This window comes from Sprattus sprattus, assembly GCF_963457725.1.
Source record: "Sprattus sprattus genome assembly, chromosome: 2".
In the NCBI taxonomy this organism is placed as follows: Eukaryota; Metazoa; Chordata; class Actinopteri; order Clupeiformes; family Clupeidae; genus Sprattus; species Sprattus sprattus.
The window spans coordinates 67444411-67471910 of NC_137921.1; the positions used below are offsets into that span (position 1 = coordinate 67444411).

The 27500-nt window shown below is 45.5% G+C and overlaps 2 protein-coding genes across 3 annotated transcripts in view; both read right to left on the minus strand.

Annotated features, from left to right (window-relative positions):
• The window catches only part of hif1ab (hypoxia inducible factor 1 subunit alpha b), a 15736-nt gene extending 8973 nt beyond the window's left edge, over positions 1-6763 (minus strand). Inside the window, exons 1-2 of one of the 2 annotated variants that reach the window (XM_080857714.1) lie at positions 3563-3834; positions 59-249 (exon numbers count right to left, since the gene is read on the minus strand). In XM_080857714.1, the coding sequence (XP_080713840.1) occupies positions 59-249; positions 3563-3579 (208 nt within the window). In that variant the 5' untranslated portion in view covers positions 3580-3834. Of the gene's footprint in view, positions 1-58; positions 250-3562; positions 3835-6418 lie in introns of those variants that run through there. The other variant, XM_080857713.1, reaches the window with a different exon arrangement.
• Positions 6764-12209: 5446 nt separating this feature from the next.
• Positions 12210-27500, minus strand: part of prkchb (protein kinase C, eta, b) — a gene marked incomplete at both ends in the record, with an annotated part of 30470 nt that continues 15179 nt past the window's right edge. The window contains 5 exons of the mRNA XM_080860378.1: positions 12210-12368; positions 13949-14095; positions 20047-20235; positions 20959-21097; positions 26282-26436. Coding sequence (XP_080716504.1) covers positions 12210-12368; positions 13949-14095; positions 20047-20235; positions 20959-21097; positions 26282-26436 — 789 coding nt within the window. The remainder of the gene's footprint in view (positions 12369-13948; positions 14096-20046; positions 20236-20958; positions 21098-26281; positions 26437-27500) is intronic.

The following is a 27500-nucleotide window of genomic DNA, read 5'->3' on the forward strand; positions in this document are numbered from 1 at the left end:
CATTATATGGAAAATATCCTTTTTGCTCAGGATGTTTGGTGTTATGGCGTGTACTGACCCGTGTTGAGCAGCTTCCTCATGCGCAGGTAGCTGATGGCGAGCCTCATGATGGAGGCCTTGTCCAGGTGGGAGGTCACATTGTGAGGCAGGGGCAGCTGATTGGCCAGCTCGTAGAACACCTCCGACTCCTTGCCTCGGCGGCTGCGGGCGGCATCGCGGGACTTCTCCTTCCTGCGCTCCGAGCTCACCCTAAAACAGACAGACAGACAGACAGACAGACAGACAGACAGACAGACAGACAGACAGACAGACAGACAGACAGACAGACAGACAGACAGACAGACAGACAGACAGACAGACACCCGACCAATTAATACAGGTTCACTTTCTTTTTATCAGCTGAACAGAAAACAGAAAGGCTACAAAGAAGAAAAAAGGAAACAAGAGAACTCCTAGACTAAACCATAGACAGCAGGACCAAGGTCAGTCGAGTTCCCTTTCCTCTCTTTTTAATCACGCAGCGCATTCCCATCACACACATAGCATAGCTGTCTTGTTGGCGGAGGCCCACGGGCCAGAGTAATGAGCAACCTCAATGCTATTGGTTCCAGGCGGAGGGAGTGGCACAGCAGCGGCTCTTTTTCACTACCTGGGTCACTGCCAAAGGCACGGAGCGCGTGCCAGCCAACGCCACTTTCAGCTCCTGAGTGTCAAAAAATAACACAGAGCCTGGCCTGCCATTGAGTTTGTGTGTGTGTGTGTGTGTGTGTGTGAATGTGTGCCAGTGTGTGTGTTTGTTCGTGTGTGCGAGTGCAGGACACCTCCTGAATGTTGCACTTCTCTGGTAAAACCAGCATTGCCTCCGGAATTTCACAAAAGTTGACCCAAATAAAGATGCGTCATATCCTAACAAGACCATAAATCGCCATTTTGATCTCATTTGATATTTATTTATTTTATACAAGGAGTGGACACACCAATCCCTTGGTGATCCATTCAGTAAGGTCATAAACAAACCTCAACAAATGCACGGGATCCCACATAGACCCTGTTTTGCTCCCACATAACTAGGTCATATTTTGCCCTGCCGCCCGCATCGTTCACATTTTGTACTGCCCTAACCTGCAAAATCCCACAGGTGGACGTTTACACGGGCCTCTACCTCAAAAGACAGCTTTAGTTCATCAAGATGTTTAAGACAAGCATCTGATCAAAATAAACTTAAGACAACTCAAGCTAAGCATCTGACCATGTAGCCTAAATAAACTGACCTGCTCCAAGTTACCTATTGGACAACATTAATTTACTGATGATCACTGGGTAATCTCTGTAAATATGCTCCTTAATTCTGCCCGTTTCCAAATACCTGAGAAACGCTTCCATTTCAAGAGAACTGCTCAGAGAACTGCCTCCACTGCCTAGATCTAGCTGAGGATAGCAACCAAGCCAGCTGAGGATAGCAACCAAGCCAGCTGAGGATAGCAACCAAGCCAGCTGAGGATAGCAACCAAGCCAGCTGAGGATAGCAACCAAGCCAGCTGAGGATAGCAACCAAGCCAGCTGAGGATAGCAACCAAGCCAGCTGAGGATAGCAACCAAGCCAGTCGCTCAGTGAAGGAGGGAAAAGAAGACAAGACTAGCATCAGGTCTCACTGCACTGAGAAACAAACTGCTTGTCAAATGGTCCGTTACAGGGGGGTTTAAGTAACACTATAAAGTGTTATCTTCCCAAGTTTACAAGCATCATCAGAGTTACAGCCACTTCCAAGTGTTACCTATTTAGAGATCACTATATTATATTCTTCACAAGTTTGCTAGTTTTGCATTACCCATGTTCCCACATTTCATCACTACCAAATATGACAGCTTAAGCCATTTGCCATTTCAGCCACAAAGCTAAGTGAACCTTGACTGTACAGGTCAGTAATGCAAATGTCCCTTGTTTTAAACCCAGGGACTGGCCAGACTCGACTGATGACATGGCTGTGCAACCAAACACCCTCAGCACAACCTCAATTATGTTCCATTTCCAGCAACACTGCTCATGTTTAAAACAGCCATTTAGGCCACAGAAACGTGGAATTATAGGCTATAGCGTCATTTGGCAAAATCCAAGGCAGTCAGCAAATTTAGATTTATGGAATCTTTTCGCCAAACTTGATGCCACTCGTGTTTTATGGGAATTAACACACACTTTTTCCAAACAAAGCAACAACAACAAAAGAGCAACAAATATGGTACAGACTTAAGGGCACAGAGTTGGCAAACAAATGTCATTCAGCTTTCTCTTGAGGTAACTACACAGTTCATAGTAAGCTGAAAGAGGAAACTCCTATTGTTCTCTTACTACAGCTCTTTACCAGCAGGCCTAATCATTGGCACTGTCCACTGTAATCATCCTCAGTTGGCACTTGTTTCAGCCAAACCCTTCATTTACCTGTGCTTTCATTAAGAGTAGGCTAGTTGGGACTCTGTTCACAGCATTCCGATCAAGCCAAACATGAGTGTATCTAAATGACGCTAAGCTATTAGTCCAGTGCCTGCTGTCTTGTCTTAAGGCCATTTCCTGTGTGACTGGTTTGAATATTATCCAAAAAAGTCTGTGGTTTTATTCACTGACGTCAATCTCCACCTGTATTTTGAAATGTATGGATTTCCGCCAACCCCAAATTGACGCAAGTGATGGCAAATGGTGGCAATAGGTCACACAACTTCAACCCTTTCAGCTCTTTCGCAATGCACACATTCTCTGCCCCGACTTCTCTATTAGGTCGACACTAGGGCTGGGACGACGCAAAAAATACGTCGACGCAAAATATTTCGCACCGATGCATCATTTTTGTTCATCCTTATTCAATTTTCAATTTTATTTTGGAATTAAAGGGCAAGCCTGACTCCTGAGCATGTTGGAATGCTTACGTTCCTCCACACAAAAATAAGCTGGTTCTTTGTCTTTAACCATGTATTCTGTTTTTGAGTGTTACAGACAACATTTTTATGACCTGGTTAGGTGATTTTCTTCAATTTTCTTTTTTCTTTTGGAATTTTGAGGAGCAATAAACAAACACATATTGCAATGTCAAGGGATTCATGTTTTTTTCCCCAGATGTAGAAATCAACATGTATAGTAAATTGCTATTAGTGAATTAATGGGGAGATAATCGATAATCGAATCAAATCGAACTGAAAAAATGAATCGTTAGATTAATCGATGCATCGAAAAAATAATCGCTAGATTAATCGTTTAAAAAATAATCGTTTATCCCAGCCCTAGTCGACACTTAGGCTAACAATCTTATTTGCACCATCGACAATATCCTAAAAAATATTTTTAAATCTCTTATTTAGGCCTACTTGTGCACACTTTTTCATCCTACAAACATCTTGCACCTGACCAAACACAAATAAAGTCTTGTGGACTTCTTTAACAGCTGTCTGCTAAATACAGCATGTCACGTAAAGTAACTGTTTGTAGACTGTCATTGGAAACACCAGTGCTGGAATTACTGAATTTCATGGATTTTCTCAGGCCTGGAAAACAGGACTTTAAAATTCCACTTACTTTTCCAGGATTTCCATGATCGTGGGTACTCTCAACAAATGATGATGCAGTAGACTACCCTCTCCAATAATAATTAGAATCTTTGCAATAAGCTCCTTCAATGGAGGTTTGAAGATACAAAAAAAAAAACAATGATGGGAACCGGTAGGCCAGTGTTGCTACAACGCCGATCTGTGGTTCAGAAGGTTCCGTCCATGTCTAGTAGAGGTGGAGGCACATCTACAGATTGACCAAGCTAGCAAGTAGACAAACCATTGATGAGTCAAACCTGCCGCAATCTAGAGTCAACAAGTGTGCGTGACAAGTGAGTGTGATCCTTCACTACTACAGTCCATTTAGCCACCCCCCCACACAACCACCAGCTGTACTCCCGTCCCAATGGCTGTTAGTTGACACTCGATGGCCAATCCCCTTGAATGCTTCCTAGGACAAACTCGTGAGCCATCCAGGCCTGGCTGCATTACATAATATGTGCATGCCACAGTGCACAGAGTGGGCACACACACACACACACAAATGGAAAGAGAGAGAGAGAGAGAGACAAAATAATCTGCTGGCCAGCTTGACCGAAGCCCCGGAGCTACAGATTAATCTAACACAAAAACACAGCCGGGGCAGGGTTTCCACACGCAAGTTTCAAAAATAGCCTCAACAGTAGATCTGCTCGAGAACCCTGGCGTTTTTCGTCTTTCAAAACAAATGTGCAGTGTATTGTTCACAAACTACTGAAAAAACAAACACAAAAATACTGTGGGCTTCAGACTGTTATGATACTTTTGGCATAACTAAGGTTGTGTTCATCTAAATGGTAGGCCTAGCATTCATGGTTCAATTGAGCTGAACCCTGGTTGAATGTCAGCTTTCACAAGTGCTGCCCAAACATTTGTGTGAAGTGTGAATGTCACCAGGCCAAATTTGATACCTACTAAGGAAGTTAACCAAGACCTTGTGGAAAGGTTACTCTCAGTCTGCTTATAAACAAACTCTTGACCAATTTCTTTGACGTAAGAACAGGATACAGACCAGGCACAGGGCGACCTCTGTGGCTACCATATTGCAGTCAGGCAAGTTGCAAGCTCACCTAGACTTCCTTCTGCATGCTGCCTCTATATTCACATTACTTACAGTGGGTTACTTGACACACAGGTTAATGTGTTGATCTGCATAGGACTAAAAAAATAAAAGTTGTTAAGTTACGAGGCGCTAAAACGGTTTGCTGTCAGAATGTGTGTTTGCTGTGCCAGCAACTTTAAGGTAGACCATCCTGCCACATATAAAGACAGGAAGTCCGTCTGACGTCAATGAAATGCGGTGAATCAGATATGAAGATGGCTGGGGAGGCAACAGGGGTTGTTCTGAGATCTATGGAGATGTCCACTTAACCTCTCCATTTAAATATAAACTTACCAAAACAATCCCTCATCAATCAAACTTGGATTTTTGATCTATCACCTTAAATATACAGAAATGTACGAATTACAAAAGGTTCCCATTTTCTCAGGGCAACTTCCCCACAACAAATTAGTTCTGTTTCAAACTGTCACGGTCTGAAGGGCCAGACATGTCTCCTTCCTGTTTGCTCATTGAGGCCAAATAACGTTCAGGATATTGAGTTAATCAGTGTGAATCGTTTAGCCAAGATTACAAGCAGAATACAGTAAATGTATGGGGTTGGACATTAACCCTTGGTCAATTTGATTAAGAACAAATCCAGCAGGGAGGCTGATTCAAATAACCTGGTGCAATAGATCCATAGGATTGCAAGACCTAACAACCAATTTCTAGTTATTTCACACATCTAACAGGGGACTAATGATTCATTTTCTGATGGAAAAAAAAAAAAAAAAACATTTTAGATCGATAGCCATAGTGTTTATTTGAAAATGTAGTGTTTCTTCCTATTGACAATTCTATTCAGTCTGTTTGCACTTTTATTAATTATTGACAACAATATGCAATCAAATATCATGTCAAACACCCTTTGATTGAAATTGTAGAATGGCAACAGCAATGTTACTCTTCAAGCATTGAGAATTAATTTAAACCAAGTAACACACTGCTATTTCAAAGGCCTGTTATTAAGCTTTTAGGCAGTGTTTCAATAAAACAAAACAAAAACAAAGCCTGCATGAATAGCGAGCACCAAGTTACTTTTACAAAAGACAGACAACACTTTAATGAACTTCTCCATCTGAGTGAGGTGTAAGCAAAACAGCAATCAAATTCCAGGCAATGTGCAAATAACTGGATGTTAATGTATTTTCCATCAACGGTCATATGAGTAAACGACAGCATGTTAGGCACCACGTTGACAGGGTGCAAACTTTGCTTGACAGGCTATCTTTGAAGGTGCACAAGCCAAAACATGATTGCTAGCGCTCCGTGGCTAAGGTCTCCATGCTAAACAACAGTTCCTTTAAAGATTAAGCTAGTTACCATATATTCCCTTATGACTTCCACGGCCAGGTAATCATAAGGCTGTCAAAATGTTCAAAACCATTCTGACTGTTGTTATAAACCCAGGCTTAAAGGCTAACGAAAGCTCAACGTTATCTTAGTCCAATAGTTCTAACGTTGCTAGGGGTAGATAACGTCAACCAAGTTATGTCGGTCAACAGCCGATTCATAAACGCTAACGGGATATATCAAATTTAGCTGGGGTAACTTACCGTTTCGGCTAAATCCACGTAGAGACCTGAATTCTTAAGTATAGCTAAAACAAAATGGCGACCTAGCTAACTGGACAGACTGCTAACAACAGTCCAGTACACATTAGATCCGTCTTCTCATAACAACAACAAAGATTGAAGTCTTTCCGTCATAAATACAAATAATACGATTCAAAGACTCACTTACCTTTTCTTTTCAGTGGTAACACCAGCATCCATCAATGTGTATGGTTTTCCCAGACCACCGCGATACAACTAAAAACACTAGCTAACGTAAGCTAGTGCTCTGATATGACTGAAGGACGTGGCTTGCAAATGTGATGTGGATATCCCAGAAAAAAAAACGTGACTCGGATTCCAGGTGAATTCTAAAACTAGATGCTTTATTAATTTCTTCTTCTTCAAAGGGATCCACCGTACGTTCTGCTGAAGGTCAACCAAACCGTCTTCTACGACACGGTTTATCTAATGTCACAGCACAAAAGAGTCGCTTGTCTGTCCGTGAGATGAATCTGCTCTGTACGCTGAGGGAAGTATTGCTCGCTACCGATCGAGCTTCGGGAACGCGCAATCACATGCCTCGTAGACAACGGATATCTTACTTACGTCACACTCGTGGAAGTTAAGAGAAAGTTAACTGTTTTGGACCAGAGTTTCAGATCAGCTACACCTAATACTTTCTCAAACTGGAGGCATACCATTTGTCATAGATTGACTGTACCCTGTTGGGAGTCTGAATGAAGGTTCATTTTCAGGCTCTTTCTCTCTCCCAATAGAAGAGGGAAGATAAGCTCATTTGCTGAGTTGTTCAGCAGAGGATGGACTTTGACATGACTTTTCTCTCTTGTTTTCACTGCAACTAAACCCACAGGCAGCGTCTCATTTTCCTCAAATGTTAAACTAATAGTTAATGTCTGAATGTTTCTCAGCCAGTTACTATGTTTGTTTTTCTTTATGATATTGCTGTTTATATTTGTTTAGTTAGTCATGGTAACTTCCTACCTCAGTCCCTTTTCACAATCCTTGGCCCTTTTGAGCACATCCAACTACAACATATGTTATTAGGTTTCCTCCGTAATTAGATTTGTAATGATAGCTGAATTTAAATGAATTGCCTCTAAAACTTCCTTTAGACAGCTTGAGGATTATTTTCCAATGGTTTGGCATTGTGTGGGCTATTTATGGTACTATGTCTGCTTCTCCAGAAATAACATGAACATATAAATACTAGATAGTGTACTTACAAAAGTGGAAATATATGGTAAAAAAAAAAAAGCATGGTCCACTGTACTTGATTCAGATAATGTAATTCCCTGAAAATCACCCCATGTATACTGAATGCGAAACTGTGGTGAGAACATTACAAACGTGAGCAAAAACATGTCTTTCCTGGGGCCTCAAACGTGTTAATGGGGTTGCATCAAGCCAGGTATTGTCAGAGTGTGCAGCTAATGCAGTTGCGGGCTGCTGCTACTGATTAAAGAGTATTCATCACGACACAAGCTCAGCCTCTCGACACATCTCGAGGTCACTGAATTTTCATGTGAGAAGAATTGGCTCAGACAAGGTCGTTAAGAGCAGAGCAGTAAGTAAAATGACCTGGATGTCAGTGCTCAGCTGTCCTTTAAAGGCACCCAGTGCAACTTTATAGGCTTGAGACTCTTTTTTACACGTAAGTTTCAATAACTCAATACCATTACATATCGACATTCAAGGAGCAAAGATGAGACGTCGTTGTGTGGTGAGAACTGATAGAAAATCGTAAACAACAACAATCGTCGGTGGGGAGAGGCCATTTTTCCATTGACTGAAATCCTGCTTTATTTATTGGTGACACCAATAAATAAAGGGCTACACTCTTGCAGCTAGTTTTAGCACTCTTTTTAACGCCCAAAGTATCAAATAAGGATGCAAATGTGCTAATATGGTGAAGTAAATGTCAATATCATAAAGATTGTCTTATCCAGAACATTTCCATTTTTATGCCCTAATGTTGCACTGGGTGCTTTTAATAAGCTTTACTCAACAAAACATTGAATCTCAGAGGTGCTTCACCACCAAACCTCTCCAAAAGGTTTGGGATGGTGTGGTTTTTCTGAGAAATAAAGAACTAGAGTGAGCACGCATGGTATACACACTCGGCCCGGCATTCTCTTCCTGTGAGAGCTGGGAATCTGATACAAGCCAAACAAAAGCCTTCATGGGATTTGCTCCTCACTGAGTGCTTTCACCTGATCGCACAGCACACTGAGCCTCCACACACACACACACACACACACACACACACACACACACACACACACACACACACACAAACACAGACTCAGGTTACCTCCCCTGGTGACATGACACATTTTGGACATCAACTCTCCCCCAGACACTCATGTGATGTATGGCTGTGATCTTTTCATCAACTACATTTAGCATAGCCTTTTATTTCTTTAAAGGTCGCCACAACAGTCTGGTCACTCAGCATATTGTTTCACATTATATTTGTCTTAATTATAGAACCGCTGGCCTTGCCCTTAGCAAAGCTATTCAGTGTCAGCTGAAGGGCTCATTTAGGGCCTCCTTCACTTCCCTTCCTGCCTGCCATTCCACAGGATCAGAATCAGAATCAGCTTTTATTGGCCAAGTTAGTGTGCACAAACAAGGAATTTGTCTTGGTGCAGTGGCTCTCAGTGTGCTTACACATATTACACATATATACATCACAACACAAAACAATACAACAGTGCAAATAAGTACAACAGTGCAAAACAATACAATACAACAGTGCAAAACAATACAATACAAAAGTGCAATGGTCAACAATCCAATATGTCTTTAAAAAAATATCCAAGGAGTATATAAACAATAGTGCAAAGTGGAGATAAATAAATAAATACTTTATGGTATTGGGTAATACAGGAAGGGTGAAATAGTAGATGTCAGTTGCTGCTCGCTCTTTCTTTCTCTCATAGAGTGGGAGAGTATCCATCTGATATGAGAGGATTATCGGGGATAGGTGAGATAGGTCAGCTGTCTTGTTGCCCTTTCAAATCCTCATTGTGATTATGGAGATAAGAGCCTTTGTCTGGGGGGATTTGGCCAGCTGCATCACATCTTGTGTTGCATCCCTTTACCTGCATCACTTTATGACATGGAGCAGAGCTGTTAGATCACACACAGCACTTAAGCATTAGTTAATGGTTTCAATTCATTTCACTTTCTACCCCCGATTTGGATTGTTGCGGATACCGTGTGCGGATAGAGAGTGTTCGTCTAAATGATAGGGCTATCTGTATTCTGAACTTTACGGACGGAGACAAACTAGACTTCGTATAAACAGCCTCTCCGAGTTCAGGAACAAGCCCTTTCTCTGCCTCTACTCCAAGTTATATGAGTGTGTCTTGAGAGAATTTGTTGTTAATTTGAATTCAAAAAATAATGTATTGTATTAAAGACAAATGGCCTTCAGCCAGTGCATTCAGTTTTGTAAATTTCAAACCCTCCCAATCCAGACCAAGATCACCTTCAACCTAATCAATCAACCTAATTTAACGAATCAGTCATCGAGTGGTGCTCGGAATCTTATCACAGCAGATTGCAGATGCTTTGCTTTTGCAAGGTTGAATTTGGATTTAACCATCATTTTTAGTACCTAAACATAAAAGTTTAGAGTAAAACAGTAGCTGTTCTAAGGGTATTTCTCCTTTCTCTCCAATAACATGAGGGCCTAGAGTCCAGCGGCACGACCTAGGAAACCAGCTCATCATCAGCTTCGACACACAAAAGACATAACACTAGGCCACCTCACTGCATCACGTGTATCGACTTTACAACTACCGTGTGTAAACTACATCAGAAAATAGCACACAGATTTCCCTGAGTGGCTGTCCACCGACACATCAGCAGCATACACATCAAGGCTATCTATGGCCAACCTCTGTTTACCAAAAGAGGGGTGGAAATATATCGGGGGCGCTCCTGTGTCATATGTTAATGCACAAGAGGCCGCAGGGCTAAAAATAAGTCAGTACTTTTTACCAGAAGGCCTCAGTCTAAGGGTAGAGTACAATCCAGCATGGGACAAAAACAGAGGTCATGAAAGGAAAGTACCCTGTATGAAAAACATGACCGTTGATCAATGTTTTGAGTTATCATAGGCTGGGGTGTTAAATTTGGACTTTCCAGTTCTCATATATAGGATCATGTTGAGAGACACTGAAAATTAGATATTTTTTTTGCAATCCTAGGGGGGATTTCAGGCCTGGTTGTTGTCACCACTTTAGTTGGTAAAAAGCTTCTCCCCATTTTTTGAAGAAAATGCTGATGGTTGATTCATGGTTGAAAGATTCATGAGTCACAACTCACAAATGCAGCCAGAGTTTGATTTACCAGTTATCTGGAAACAGATGAAATGCTCATAACTGCTCAGGAATGTCTTTCAACCAAGAGCTATAGAAGGGAAAAAGGCTTTGGATCACAGTCAGACGCACGTTATTAATTGAACTTTTCATGAGTAAGACTTTAGATCTTGGTTTTAATATCTCTACGTTCACCAGGGACACAAAGCTGATGAAATGGTCTAATTTTCTTAAATGTAAGCATTGGTGCTGTAAGCTGCACTTTAGCGCGTGAGACTTTGCATTTTATTTGTGTCCTTTTTTCTGTCAGTGCTCGATGAGAATGGCTGTACTGCCATAATCACGCTCAGCCATCAGCTAGCGCTAACACAAGGCAAGACGAATAGGAGAACAGAAATGAGGAGAATAAAACCTGTTGATTTATGTAGGTCAGGTTCATCCACCATGTTTCTGTATTATTCAATAGGATATGGTTTAATCATCAGTACCCCTGATCTTCTATCTGTGTATGTGATAAAGCTCTCTCGCTCGCACGCACACACACACACACACACACACACACACACAAGCTTAATGATGACAAACACTTTTATGTAACAAGTTTATTTATTGGGGGCACAGTGCAGTTAAGTATAAAATGGTCTCTCTCCCTCTCTCTCTCTTTCACTGAGGTCTCGTTTGCGCTAAAATAATTTATTACAAACCCCAGGGATCTATCCCTTAGCAGTACAGCTACTCAGAATTTCCAACTGGCAAGTCTGGGAAAAACAACAAACAAAATAAAACATCTCTGCTATTTCAGTCCCTTTAATCCACCCAATAAGGCCACAGGCGATTTGTTTACCAAAGCCACAGGCTTTGCATTACATCTCAGTAACAACAGTGGTACTGAATATTTTCACAAATCATTTGTCCACTGGGATGGTGCTGAAACAAAATGTCTGACCTAATTTAGGAAACCTGACTGGAAATATATCCTCCTCTTGAGTATTTGTGGAAAGCAGAAGCTTGCTAGCAAAGCAGAAAAAAAAGGTAATTCTATTAAAGCAGAACCAAAAGCTCACAGCAGGAGGGTAAGGTCGAGGAAAACAATCTCCACACAGAGGTGCCCTTCACCGGGCCTCAGGCGTTGATGCTCGTTATGTGGAAACAGAGAGGTACGTGTTTGTTCGAGTCATAAAAAAATGAATTCTTCTGTCGTGACACAATCATGAGCACCTTGCCTTTTGAATCATTTAAAAGGCTTAACTGTCACAACACACTCTTAGGATTCCTTTCCACATATTCGGTTAATCTTCCCCTTCAATGTGTGACTGTTTATGCATGACTATAAAGCCCCCCCTCGATTGTAGGAATGTCATGATCACACCTATTTTGTATTAGGCAATTGATTTCATGTTGCATTATAACACATAGAGATGTTCCGGGGACACGGTACATGGTACTGCCACAAGTGTTCACAGCAAACAGGAATATAACTAACGGAGACAAAGTGACCAAAGCCCAGTCTCTTTCTGATGTGCTTGTTGCTTAAAGCTCCGGTTCCTCTCTGGCTTTGATGGTCAAACAGTTCCAAGAATAGCTGGAAGCTGCTGTAGAACCCATCATTTTATATACAAGGCCATGGGCTCAGAGATCAGAGCAGGGGGGTTCGATTGAATGAGCTGTGAAGGAGAAGTCTTTAAACTCCTGGTTGCCAAAGGCAAAGAGACCCTCCTCGATGGGAGTGAGTGTGGCCTCCTCTTGGGTGAAGTCCGGGTCAAAGTTACTCACGTCCTCCAGTGACTTCTACAAGGGAAGAGAGAGAGAGAGAGTGAGAGAGAGTTGAAACAATATTCTAACAATATAAACAGTGATATAAACTCAGCTGTCGTCTTCTATGTACCCTGTATCTGTATCTGTAATCATAATCACCTCATTTAGTCAATACAGTCAATATGTGATGAGTTCCATACAATCTATCTGAAGCAAACTGGCAGTATCAAGGTTGAACTAGGAGCTTCACATGCACTGGAGCACAATGGCAGTTGCCACATTACCTAGATGGGTGTGACACATACAGTATTCAACAGGAGTGTGCACTCCCCTGTGCAATTTCAGTACGTCAAACGATTCAAAACTGTATCACCTAACAGCAATGGCATTACCTCGAAGTTGAATAGTAAGGTATTTGCGCTCATGTAAAATGAAAAACTAAGCGTTTAGATTTGCTATATTTGAAAACACAGGCCCCACAGTAGGAACTCAATGCAACAAAAGTCAGTCCATCTTAAATTACGTGCATTCAAATCTTTCCACCTTTATTTTTTATGAGATTCAATCCTCCTTGGCATAGAGGATACCAGTGTTGCCTACATTTCTGGTGAAACGTTCTGCCATTCTTCAGAGACTATTTTCTTCCAGCTGCTCTTTGCTTGGAGGGGTTGTGTGGCTCTTTCTTCCTCTTTAAGATACTCCAAACGAGTTTTTATTGGATTCAAGCCAGGCGACATTCTTGGCCAGGTCAGTTTTCTCCTTTGTCTTCTTTAGACACTCTGGCATGACTTTTTTGGCAGTGTGCTTGAGATCATGCTGGAATATCACTCTTCTGCCAGGCTTCTGGAGACTGGGAGTCCTCGTGTCGGGCAGTATTTTGGTACATCCACAGGCATTCATGGTGCCATCTATAAAGGTTGCCTTCCCCAACACCTTTTGTACTCATGCAGCCCTACATAATCATACTCCCACCGCTGTCGGGGCTATGCATTCACTGTGGTAGTCCTAGCCAGTTTCATGCTAAACATGCTGGAACCAAATGAGACAAATGTATCTTGTCAAATGTGTCTCATCTGACCAAAGAATGGCCTCCCAATACTCATCAGGCTTCTTGTAATGTTTTTTTTTTCTTGGACGCTGTCTATAGAGGTTGACATTAAGCATTGTCCTTTGCACTCTCTGAGCTGTCACAGAAAGTCTGATTACCTTTGATAAGCCCTGTGCCAAGTCTCAAGCACTTGCACGTCTGTTCTTCAGAGCTAGATTGTGCAAGTAGTGTGCTGTCTGTGTCGTCATTTTTAGGAGGACGCCTCTGATTAGTGGTAGCTTCTGATACTGTATACCTCTTAATTATAGCTTAGTTGGTCACCAACCTTCCTGTATCCTTTTCCGTCTTGTTTTTTGATTGTACATAAGAGGATACCCTACTTGTCAACTTAGAAATAATGCAATTATTGAGACGTGATACCTTTTTGAATCATTTTACATTTCACAGGGATTTACTCACCTCTGTTGTGTACTTTAGGAGGTGGTGAGAAGAGTGCCTTTAGAAGTGCATAAGATCAGTAAATTCATATTTGGACATCGATGTGTAGTACGTAAACTGGACTTACTATTCTGGGTTTGAAGGGAGGCTCGAGCTCTCGGTTCTTCAGGCTGTTCCAGTTGAGGCCGGCGAAGAACGGGTGTGTTGTGATGGCGTCCTCCCCTCCCTCTCTCTCCACACAGCCTAACCTACACTGGGGATCCTTGGTCAGGAGCTGTGCACACAGAGATCAGACCGGGCTCAGGCAAGGGATTTCATTGTGACAGAAAAGTTTGTATGAAGTGTCCCAAGCTATTGTCAAAGCCTGTTAAACCCTTAGCATATGGCCACTGGCCTGGCCAAAACAATCATCTTTTTTGAGAACAATTTCTTTTAGTAGACACAGAGGTTGACACCAAGCGAAAAACAACTATACACATAGACACAGACCCATATTACAGTAAATAACAGAAATATACAGGGTCACACAGCGCAATCCAAATGGAATCAAACACACAAAGGCAATGCTGGTAGTGACAAGGTGAGAGTTAATGTTAGTTAACAGACATGGCATGCCTTATTGAAGTCATAGGTACAATGAGACTTTGGCCATAGAAGAAGTGAGCCTTTAAGACAGGCTTGCATGGAGACAGATTTCTTGACGCCAAACCTGCCATGAGTTATGCCCATTCAACCGGAGCAAAATGGCCGGGTGAAAGCCAATGGCCACTTGATAAAGATCGGCCACAGGAACCCACTGCTGTCAGTCGACTTACTCCACGCTTATTCACTAGCCAATATGAGTGTATATTCCCTGCAATACCACGACTAAACATCTATACAAAGCGAGGGTCTAGGGCTAGGACAGAGCTCGCTGGCCTTGCTGCGAACAAGCGGAGGCTTGTGCTGGGAGATCCACTCTCCACCTCATTAGGGCAGCCATTGCTGACCACTCTTTTTGTGTCAAGACAGACCCTAATGAGGTCACAAAGGAGGACACGGAGGTGAAGGAGGTCAGCTGATCTCTCTGGGCCCCTCGAGCAGGTCAATCAGCAGTCCTAATTACCCCCAGGTGACGGATGGCGGGGGCAAGTGGTGTGTCAGGCCAGGTGTCAGGACAGTTTGGTTTGAGGACATCTGCGCCCAGAAGGCTGAATCAGACATGGCTGCCTACGCACTTACTGATGACACAGAGCTCTGCAGACAATAGCTTGATGTTTCAGGGATTGCACAATTAAGAATGACAAATGCATTTTCATAGTTGGGCGCTGACAGCCAAGATCCGTTTTCACTCTGACAATGAGATAAATCTTGAGCTGGCATAGGCAGGTACTAAATTAAACAATCCCTAAATAAAACAGTCAAATGTTCCTTTTACTTTAACAGATTATTGCAATCAAATGCAACTGGTGCAGACACGGCGACACAGAAGGTAAATTAATAACTTTAAATTACTTTATTTCTTACAAAATTCTCAATCTGCCTATACTGCCTAGTTTCTGTTGCCATTACTGTCTCTCCTGGTAAACAAGATTGACGATATGTAGCTATTTATTTGGTTGTCTACCAGTTTACTTAGCATGGTACTGTGTTAAAGTTTGTTTAGGGTCAAGATAAGCTCTCTCTACCTTACATAGCACTTGCCATTCTTATGACTCTAACTGCAGCACATACGTATACTGTGTAACTCAGTATGGCTGCCATATGTCATAGTGATTTTTCCATAGCATTATTCAATAGTGACAGGCTCAATGTGCTCCAGTCCTGTGCGGATTGCAGCGGAGCTCTATGGTCCAGCTCAAGCCTGACCCAGTATGGGCCCTGGCAGACGGAGGGTCACTGGTGTGGAATGAATGAGTCCAGTGAACACATGGCACGTGGCAGAGCTGAGTCAGTGCTAATACAGCCAGCCTTTCAGTCGAGCCAACATGTTGGCAAGCCTCTCTCCACTCTCTCTCACCCGCTGTGTCTCTCAACCATTCCTGCCTCTCTCACCATCTCCTTCTCTCTCTCTCTCTCCCTCCCTATTCCACAGACTCTCTCACAGTCAATCCTTCACTTTTTCTATCATCCTCCTCTCTCTCTCTCTCTCTCTCTCTCTCTCCTCTCTCTCTCTCTGTCACTCTGTCCCTCAGCCCGACCCCCCTCCCCCGTCCCCTCTGTCCTGCATACTTTGTAGCTGTCCAGACTGATAATGTGCCTGATGGTTTCTTGGAGGGGTTATACAGAGGTCATCTCTTCTACCAAGGCCCCTACACCTGGGTGCAGAGGTCTGGCTAAGACGGGTGGGTAATGGAGATGGATGCAGAGAGGCCATGGGGGAACGCTGGTGAGCAGTGTGGTCCTGCAACGTGACACTGGATAGTTTGCAGGCAGTTAAGAATTTCTATAACAAATAACAACATTTCAGAAATCCCCTAATACAAAAAGTCGAGAGTCGAGAGTCACTTGGTTTTAACAGTTTCACACAATGGCCACCACACTAAGGAAGTTAAGAGCTTAGCTTGTGAATTTGTTTCGTTTGAATACGCCAGTTTATACACTCTTGTGTACAAAATGCTGTTCTCAAGAAACTGTAGTAGGGAGGTGACTATAGTGGGGAGGTGTCTGTAGTGTCTGTAGTGGGGAGGTGACTGTAGTGTCTGTAGTGGGGAGGTGACTGTAGTGGGGAGGTGTCTGTAGTGGGGAGGTGTCTGTAGTGGGGAGGTGTCTGTAGTGGGGAGGTGTCTGTAGTGTCTGTAGTGGGGAGGTGTCTGTAGTGGGGAGGTGTCTGTAGTGTCTGTAGTGGGGAGGTGTCTGTAGTGTCTGTAGTGGGGAGGTGTCTGTAGTGTCTGTGGTGGGGAGGTGTCTGTAGTGGGGAGGTGTCTGTAGTGTCTGTAGTGGGGAGGTGTCTGTAGTGGGGAGGTGTCTGTAGTGGGGAGGTGTCTGTAGTGTCTGTAGTGGGGAGGTGTCTGTAGTGGGGAGGTGTCTGTAGTGGGGAGGTGTCTGTAGTGTCTGTAGTGGGGAGGTGTCTGTAGTGGGGAGGTGTCTGTAGTGTCTGTAGTGGGGAGGTGTCTGTAGTGGGGAGGTGTCTGTAGTGTCTGTAGTGGGGAGGTGTCTGTAGTGTCTGTAGTGGGGAGGTGTCTGTAGTGGGGAGGTGTCTGTAGTGGGGAGGTGACTGTAGTGGGGAGGTGACTGTAGTGGGGAGGTGACTGTAGTGGGGAGGTGTCTGTAGTGGGGAGGTGACTGTAGTGGGGAGGTGACTGTAGTAGGGAGGTGTCTGTAGTGGGGTGGTGTCTGTAGTAGGGAGGTGTCTGTAGTGTCTGTAGTGGGGAGGTGACTGTAGTGGGGAGGTGTCTGTAGTGTCTGTAGTGGGGAGGTGTCTGTAGTGGGGAGGTGACTGTAGTGGGGAGGTGTCTAGTGGGGAGGTGACTGTAGTGGGGAGGTGTCTGTAGTGTCTGTAGTGGGGAGGTGACTGTAGTGGGGAGGTGACTGTAGTGGGGAGGTGTCTGTAGTGTCTGTAGTGGGGAGGTGTCTGTAGTGGGGAGGTGACTGTAGTGGGGAGGTGTCTGTAGTGGGGAGGTGTCTGTAGTGTCTGTAGTGGGGAGGTGACTGTAGTGGGGAGGTGTCTGTAGTGGGGAGGTGACTAGTGGGGAGGTGTCTGTAGTGGGGAGGTGACTGTAGTGTCTGTAGTGGGGAGGTGACTGTAGTGGGGAGGTGACTGTAGTGTCTGTAGTGGGGAGGTGACTGTAGTGGGGAGGTGTCTGTAGTGTCTGTAGTAGGGAGGTGACTGTAGTGGGGAGGTGACTGTAGTGGGGAGGTGACTGTAGTGGGGAGGTGACTGTAGTAGGGAGGTGACTGTAGTGGGGAGGTGACTGTAGTGGGGAGGTGACTGTAGTGGGGAGGTGACTGTAGTGGGGAGGTGACTGTAGTGGGGAGGTGACTGTAGTAGGGAGGTGACTGTAGTGGGGAGGTGACTGTAGTGGGGAGGTGTCTGTAGTGTCTGTAGTGGGGAGGTGACTGTAGTGGGGAGGTGACTGTAGTGGGGAGGTGTCTGTAGTGGGGAGGTGTCTGTAGTGTCTGTAGTGGGGAGGTGACTGTAGTGGGGAGGTGTCTGTAGTGGGGAGGTGTCTGTAGTGTCTGTAGTGGGGAGGTGACTGTAGTGGGGAGGTGTCTGTAGTGGGGAGGTGACTGTAGTGTCTGTAGTGGGGAGGTGACTGTAGTGGGGAGGTGACTGTAGTGTCTGTAGTGGGGAGGTGACTGTAGTGGGGAGGTGTCTGTAGTGACTGTAGTGGGGAGGTGACTGTAGTGTCTGTAGTAGGGAGGTGACTGTAGTAGGGAGGTGACTGTAGTAGGGAGGTGACTGTAGTAGGGAGGTGACTGTAGTGGGGAGGTGTCTGTAGTGGGGAGGTGTCTGTAGTGTCTGTAGTAGGGAGGTGACTGTAGTAGGGAGGTGACTGTAGTAGGGAGGTGACTGTAGTGGGGAGGTGTCTGTAGTGGGGAGGTGTCTGTAGTAGGGAGGTGACTGTAGTGGGGAGGTGACTGTAGTGGGGAGGTGACTGTAGTAGGGAGGTGTCTGTAGTGGGGAGGTGTCTGTAGTGTCTGTAGTGGGGAGGTGACTGTAGTGGGGAGGTGACTGTAGTAGGGAGGTGACTGTAGTGGGGAGGTGTCTGTAGTGTCTGTAGTAGGGAGGTGACTGTAGTAGGGAGGTGACTGTAGTGGGGAGGTGACTGTAGTGGGGAGGTGTCTGTAGTGGGGAGGTGTCTGTAGTAGGGAGGTGACTGTAGTGGGGAGGTGACTGTAGTGGGGAGGTGACTGTAGTAGGGAGGTGTCTGTAGTGTCTGTAGTAGGGAGGTGACTGTAGTGGGGAGGTGTCTGTAGTGTCTGTAGTGGGGAGGTGTCTGTAGTGGGGAGGTGACTGTAGTAGGGAGGTGACTGTAGTGGGGAGGTGTCTATAGTAGGGAGGTGACTGTAGTGGGGAGGTGTCTATAGTAGGGAGGTGACTGTAGTGGGGAGGTGACTGTAGTGGGGAGGTGACTGTAGTGGGGAGGTGTCTCTAGTAGGGAGGTGACTGTAGTGGGGAGGTGACTGTAGTAGGGAGGTGACTGTAGTAGGGAGGTGACTGTAGTGGGGAGGTGACTGTAGTGGGGAGGTGACTGTAGTGGGGAGGTGACTGTAGTGGGGAGGTGACTGTAGTGTCTGTAGTAGGGAGGTGTCTCTAGTAGGGAGGTGACTGTAGTGGGGAGGTGACTGTAGTAGGGAGGTGACTGTAGTAGGGAGGTGACTGTAGTGGGGAGGTGACTGTAGTGGGGAGGTGACTGTAGTGGGGAGGTGACTGTAGTGGGGAGGTGTCTGTAGTGTCTGTAGTTGGGAGGTGACTGTAGTGGGGAGGTGACTGTAGTGGGGAGGTGACTGTAGTGGGGAGGTGTCTGTAGTGTCTGTAGTAGGGAGGTGACTGTAGTGGGGAGGTGACTGTAGTGGGGAGGTGACTGTAGTGGGGAGGTGTCTCTAGTAGGGAGGTGACTGTAGTGGGGAGGTGTCTGTAGTGGGGAGGTGTCTGTAGTGTCTGTAGTAGGGAGATGACTGTAGTGGGGAGGTGACTGTAGTGGGGAGGTGACTGTAGTGGGGAGGTGTCTGTAGTGGGGAGGTGACTGTAGTTGGGAGGTGTCTGTAGTGGGGAGGTGACTGTAGTGTCTGTAGTGGGGAGGTGTCTGTAGTGGGGAGGTGACTGTAGTGGGGAGGTGACTGTAGTAGGGAGGTGACTGTAGTGTCTGTAGTGGGGAGGTGACTGTAGTGGGGAGGTGACTGTAGTAGGGAGGTGACTGTAGTGTCTGTAGTGGGGAGGTGTCTGTAGTGGGGAGGTGACTGTAGTGTCTGTAGTGGGGAGGTGTCTGTAGTGGGGAGGTGACTGTAGTGTCTGTAGTGGGGAGGTGACTGTAGTGTCTGTAGTGGGGAGGTGACTGTAGTAGGGAGGTGACTGTAGTGGGGAGGTGACTGTAGTGGGGAGGTGACTGTAGTAGGGAGGTGACTGTAGTGTCTGTAGTGGGGAGGTGTCTGTAGTGGGGAGGTGACTGTAGTGTCTGTAGTGGGGAGGTGACTGTAGTGGGGAGGTGACTGTAGTGGGGAGGTGACTGTAGTAGGGAGGTGACTGTAGTAGGGAGGTGACTGTAGTGGGGAGGTGTCTGTAGTGGAGAGGGTTCAACTCACTCCTTTCAGGATGTCCTCGGCCTCGCTGCTCAGCCAGGAGGAGTAGACCACGGTCTCCCTGCGGATGCACTCGAACAGCTCGTCCTCCGTCTCCGCCTCGAACGGAGCGTGCCCAGACAGCATCTCGAACAGGAGCACGCCCAAGGCCCACCAGTCCACAGAGTGGCTGTACGGCTTCTCCTCTATGATCTGGACACGTATGCGCGCACACACACACGCACACACACACACACACACACACACACACACAAATACAAATGAACATGCATGCATGCACACACCCACATACACATATAAACATGCACATGTACACACACATATACACAACCGTGCAAATAGTACATGTGTACGCAAATACAGAAACAAGGATATAAACATACATACATGCCATGAGATATACATAGAGGTCCTTTCTCTCTCTCACACACACACACACACGTGCATGCAAGCCCCAAGATGCATGTACGTAGGCGACACACACAGACACACATATACACACACACACACAAACAAGTGCCTTATTACAGAGATCGGCACACCCCGAAAGATGTAGCCATTTAGAGGAATTCTGTGACAACACACACATCCCCATTCACGCACAGACACACAGACACACACACACACACACACACACACACACACACACACACACACAGTGATCTCTCTTGAAGGCTTGCTGGTCACAAACACTGGTCCACAGATATACATGCACACAAGGACACATACAAATACATAGGTACAAACTTGTCAGCAGCAACTTGTCCACCACACTTTCATGTGTACACACAGACTGTTAGACATGTACACATACACACACACACACACACACACACACACACACACACACACACACACACACACACACACACACACACACACACACACACACAGTTACATCCCTCACTGACTCACCTCCGGGGCTATGTAGTCTGGTGTCCCACAGAACGTGGAGGTCATGTCCCCCCTGAACACATTCTCTTTGCACATGCCAAAGTCAGCCAGTTTGCAGTGGCCATCTTTGTCCAGGAGGACGTTGTCCAGCTTTAGGTCCCTGAGACAACAAACACACCCAGGTGAGAAGACTATGACACAACACATACTAGCCACACCAGCTGGGGTTATGAGTACAGTCTATTAGTATTCTGCTCGAACAGGTGGCAGCCATAACTCTGTATAATTTGTATAACTCAAATTCCTTTGCCACGGTCTGTGGTAGATTCAACAGCCAGTGTTAAAATAGTCATTTGACCGACATTTTGTAGCAGAGAAATAAAGTCCAGACAGAAAATGACATTCTGCGTGTTGGTTGGTGGGCTTTTTCTTTGTTCAGTCAGAGTTATAAAAATAGGCCCAAAGGTCCAGAAGACAAACAGAGAGAGAGAGAGAGAGGGAGAATGAGATGAAAGAGAGAGAAAGAGAGAGAGAGAGGGAGAGAGAGAGAGGAGGAGGGAGAGAGGGGTTTCTCGTCACTCTTTGTATTACAGTAATCGTTCACTTGCTTTTCTTTCTCTCTCTTTCGAGAAGTTTCTGGGAGAAGTAGAGGTGTTGTGGCATGGGGTGGGGTAATTGAACCAAACCACAGAAACATTTCACACAGGAGGTTTGGTATCTCGTGGTTATCCTTGGAAAAGCATCCCACCCAATATGGGTGGAGCGAGATGAAGGCAAAGAGAGGGAGACAAAAAAAAAACTGATGCAAAAACAAACTAAAAAACAATGTGTGCAATAATGGAAAAAACCCTTGGCACCGAGCTGAATAACTCTGATCAGACTAGCAGCCGGGAGACGAATGAGTAACTTCCTGCTGGGGACTGGGCCAAGAAGAGCATTCTGGGCAGAGAAGGGGAGGGGAAGGGAGGGAGGGAGGGAGGGAGGGAAGGAGGAGGAGATGCTTCCAGTAAAGCACATCTACAAGAGCCAGCATGGAGAGAGAGAGAGAGAGCAACTGGCCCAATGGTAAACAGAGTGGACTGATGGGACTTTGATGTGGGCCCCCTCCTGGAAGGAGTTGACACAATTCCAACATTTTTCTGTATTTTTTTCTACGAGCAAACAAGCAGACACAGGCCCCTCATGTGTGACCTCGATACAGGTTCATGCATCGTGCATCACAATGAACACAGCCCCAGGGAGAGATTATATAGACAGACACAACACTTCCACACACACACAATGACAGTGACAGTGTTTTGATAAGTGGTTATGATGCAGAAGAAAGTGTGGGGGTAAATATGTGTACGAATGACTGACATATGTTTACCCATTTATGTGTGAAAGAGATTGTGTGTGTGAGAGTGTGTGAGTGTGAGAGAGAGAGAGAGAAAGATTAAGAGAGAGAGAAAGTGTGATGGAGTATTTGCTCATGTTTGTGTTTGTCTAAGCCTGATGTCCTGAGGTGACACTGAGGTGCCTTTCCCCCAGCAAGTCTGCAGAATATGCATGAGCATGTATGTGTGTGTGTGTGTGTGTGTGTGTGTGTGTGTGTGTGTGTGTGTGTGTGTGTGTGTGTGTGTGTGTGTGTGTGTGTGTGTGTGTGTGTGTGTGTGTGTGTGTGTGTGTGTGTGTGTGTGTGTGTGTGTGTGTGTGTGTGTGTGTGTGTGTGTGTGTGTGTGTGTGTGTGAGTGAGTGAGTGAGTGAGTGAGTGAGTGAGTGAGAGAGAGAGAGAGAGAGAGTGGAAGTGAGATGGAGTATTTGCTTATGTTTGTGTATGTCTGAACCCGATGCCCTGCATTCATTCCCTCTTCTACAGCAGCACTGAGGTGCCTTTCCCAGCAAATATGCAGAATATGTATGAGCACAGACGTGAATGAGTATGAGTGAGTGTGTGTGTGTGTGTGTGTGTGTGTGTGTGTGTGTGTGTGTGTGTGTGTGTGTGTGTGTGTGTGTGTGAGTGAGTGAGTGAGTGAGAGAGAGAGAGACAGAGAGAGTAAGAGAGAAAACACTCTTCTGCCAGAGCAGTCTTCCCCTGTGGGCTGGGGTGGCGAACATGCAGAATCACACGGCCACAGTGGCGGAGAGCCGGCCGACAGCGTGGCACTTTCCCCCTTTCCATTGGCACTGCGGTCGGGTACACTGGCATACACTTGTGAGTTAGGAGCCACAGCACGCTGGCATACACTTGTGAGTTAGGAGCTACAGCACGCTGGCACACTGGCACAGACTTGTGAGTTAGGAGCCACAGCGCACTGGCATAAGGCTGAGTAGGCAACAGTTCCAGCTCTGCAGCTGGTTAGCAAGTACCGCTCTTCACATCCCATAATGCATCCAACATTGATTATTATACTGCGTGTGGCATGGAGCTTAAAGCGGCAGTCCTTTGTTGTAGATTTCTGAGCTCAACAGCCAATCAAATAAACCTCTCTCTTCTATGATCCTGAGGGAATGTTGTTGATTGGTTGAAATAGTGCGTAGCTCGGTTCGGAAGGACTTTGTTTGTTGTCTGAATTCGACAAGAAGTGTAATGGATTATGATCAAGGACTGCACCCTTAAGTAAGAGCTTTCATTGACAAGAATTGCATTCGACATGACGGACCATTAAATCAGAGAACGTTTGCAGTAAGGCTCCTCTGCAGCTCGCCCCTGTGGTTAACAGGCACGGAATAACTAGCAGACCCAAAAGAACAACGCTCGTCAGTAGTGACGTTACCCAGAATACACCAGCCAGGACTAGCAGTGTCAGCCGCCCTTCTATAGAGACATTTTCCCAGGACACACCAGTTCTCCCAGTGTCACCCGCCCCTTTTCCTGAATGGGCTCCTGAATCTGGATTAGAGTCAGATTAGCGTAGATTACTGCGTCTCTCCTTCTAATCTTGGATCACGGGTCACCAGGGTGACTTCCCGTAGGTTAGTCCACTCACTGGAGTTACTGGTGCTCCCTATTATTAGCGGGCGCTGCGTTCCCCACACGTGTTCCTCCATTAACAGATAAACACTGTGTCCGTGTGCATGACTACACAAGCAAACAGGCGTCAGCTGACAGCACTTCTTTGCTGTCGGAATTAGAATGAGCAAAGGTCTTGTGATGTTTGTTTTATGACGGCTGCATGCACTCAAGCTTGAGGAACCCGTAACATCTCAGTCCTGTCGCAAACGTCAGCGATACGGAGTGTGCTTCGAGAGTGTGCTTTGTCTGCGGCCTCTCTAACCCTCTCTGTGTTCCCTATCCTCCTCCTCCTTCGGTGTTTGTGTGTGTGTGTGTGTGTGTGTGTGTGTGTGTGTGTGTGTGTGTGTGTGTGTTTGTGTGTGTGTGTGTGTGTGTGTGTGTTCTGCAGGAGTGTGGACAAACACCTTACGTAATGCTGGCTCAGACCCATATCTCTACACTAGTGGCCGCACAGAGACGGCAGCTCTGCCCAAAACATGCTGTTAAAATGTCACCCAGGGGAACTCACTTTCTCTCTCTTTTGCTTTCTATCCATCTACCCACCATCTTCTTGTGCCACAACCCCCCCCCCACACCCTCTCGCTCTTTAACTCTCACTCACTCTTTTTCACTATCGCTCACTCCATCTCAATGTCTGTCTCACTCTTCAACTGTCCCTCAATCCATGCGAGTTAGGAGCACCTGGCTCTCTCTCTGTATTTTCCCTATCCGTACCCAAAACAAGCGGCCCTGCCCTCCTGCACCTGAAGTTCCCGCGGCACAGATCAGGGGAAAACCAACCAGGCCCCCCTCGGTTGGGTGTTCCCAACAGGCATAAATCTCACCCCCAGACCCCGAGGCTCTCTTGAGACGAGCCCACGCACGGGGGTCGTAAATAGCACAGGGGTCAGCGTCCCCCCCCAGACTGTCTGGATGGAGTTTGGGGCTGGAATGTCCGAACCATTGGATCTCAGCTTAGTGAGAGTGGTCATGTGACCCAACAGATGGCATTCTGGGAATGTCAGAGGCACTGGCGGTAGTGAGAGAGGGAGTACACACACACACACACACACACACACACACACACACACACACACACACACACACACACACACATGGCTTGGCAAGATAGATGGAGCTACAGTACACACATCCAGATAGGATATTACTGACTCACACAGGTGTGTGTAGGGATTTCCTGCACAGTGTAATCATAACATGACTGTTGCGGTTTTGAGAACAGCGACCTTTGATATGGTGGCTACCGCTGCATGCAAATATATGTTTCCTAGAAAGCTATAACTGTTAGCTATTATTACACTGGACTACCACACCATATCTGGACCAGCAGCCTTACTCTGCAAATGACACAAACTGCAACACAGTATGTAAGAAAATGACCATGAATATTAAGAATACAGAGAAGCATTTCAATATTTTGAACCACATGACTTCACATTGGCATACCCAGAGTGAAAGCATGTCTATGAGTGTACATTTGTGAATGCGTGTGTGTGTTTATTGAAGTGTGACTGTGTGTTGTGTTGGTGTATTTGTGTTAGTTTGTGTGTGTCTTTGTGCAAATGTGTTTGTATGTGTGAGGTGTGTACTTGTGTAAATGTGTGTGTGTGTGTGTGTGTGTGTGTAACGTCAATATGTGTGTTTCACACCCCAACAGACGGGTTGGAGCTCACCTGTAGATGACTCCTTTAGAGTGCAGGTACATGAGAGCACAGGTGAGCTCACCTGTAGATGACTCCTTTAGAGTGCAGGTACATGAGAGCACAGGTGAGCTCACCTGTAGATGACTCCTTTAGAGTGCAGGTACATGAGAGCACAGGTGAGCTCACCTGTAGATGACTCCTTTAGAGTGCAGGTACATGAGAGCACAGGTGAGCTCACCTGTAGATGACTCCTTTAGAGTGCAGGTACATGAGAGCACAGGTGAGCTCACCTGTAGATGACTCCTTTAGAGTGCAGGTACATGAGAGCACAGGTGAGCTCACCTGTAGACGACTCCTTTAGAGTGCAGGTACATGAGAGCACAGGTGAGCTTACCTGTAGATGACTCCTTTAGAGTGCAGGTACATGAGAGCACAGGTGAGCTCACCTGTAGATGACTCCTTTAGAGTGCAGGTACATGAGAGCACAGGTGAGCTCACCTGTAGATGACTCCTTTAGAGTGCAGGTACATGAGAGCACAGGTGAGCTCACCTGTAGATGACTCCTTTAGAGTGCAGGTACATGAGAGCACAGGTGAGCTCACCTGTAGATGACTCCTTTAGAGTGCAGGTACATGAGAGCACAGGTGAGCTCACCTGTAGACGACTCCTTTAGAGTGCAGGTACATGAGAGCACAGGTGAGCTCACCTGTAGATGACTCCTTTAGAGTGCAGGTACATGAGAGCACAGGTGACCTCCGCAGCGTAGAAGCGCGCACGACCCTCGTTAAAGCGTCTGGACTTCTGGATGTGGAACATAAGGTCACCACCATTCACAAACTCCATGACAAAGAACAGACGGTCCTGGAGAGAGGGAGAGAGAGAGAGAGAGAGAGAGAGAGAGAGAGAGAGATGGCAGGCATGGATGGATGGATTGATAAGATAGACAGAAAACTTTATTTAACATGTTGCCATATTATCATTAAAACACAGGAAACATTGTCCAGTGCTGAACGGATTGCTGATTCTCTAGGACATGGCAGAAGGAAGTGTTTCTGCTAAACAGCCGTAGACAGCTGTTACTGACAGTCAGAAATAAGCCCCAGTGATGAACGGTGAGGATTGTGAGATTTGGCCCATTCACAGAGAGAAATTCCACAGTTTCACAACCCACCCCAGCTGTTGTTAGGCTGTCAGTATAAGTGCTCTTGCTTTGTCAAAAGACAGGAAAATGACACAAGCTGAAGTAGAGGAGCTGTGACTGAACTCATCAGGCTAGCTGCTGCCATCTGCTGTTGTAAAGTGACACTGCAGAGTATCAATAGTATCGCATGAGAGTTGAAATCGGTCATCAAACCCTTTTCTAATTACTTAATTTATTCATAAGTGACCAGTATCTTGTATGCAGCCTTTAAGTTCTGCCTTGTTCAGTGTTAAAAAACACACTGGTCTCTTGAGGTTTATGTTTTTTTTGTTAGCCTGACTAGGTCTGTAACTGTTGCATGCATTCAAACTGTACTAGGTTCACACCTGACCTAAGAGTGTTATATTAAGATGTTAAATATATAATGTATATATATATATTTATATATATATATATATATATATACACACATTCATATATTATATACAGTATATATTAATGTACTAATTATATTAAAGTAATTGGGTCGAGACAGTTATAGTTTAAGAAATAGTGAGTCTCATTTGAGATTAAAGTACATCCTTGTTGCCATCAGCCCAAACTAAAATAACAAGCGGATGAGAGTGAATATAACAAGTATAATGAATACACAAAGAAAGGAGCTTTAAAAACAGTGACTGATGTGGTCGTACTAAAACAAAGACACATAATAAGCCAGCAAACAAATACCTATTAGCATATAGCCTTGGGTGTCTGCTCTGCAGTGAACGAGACATTTGCATTG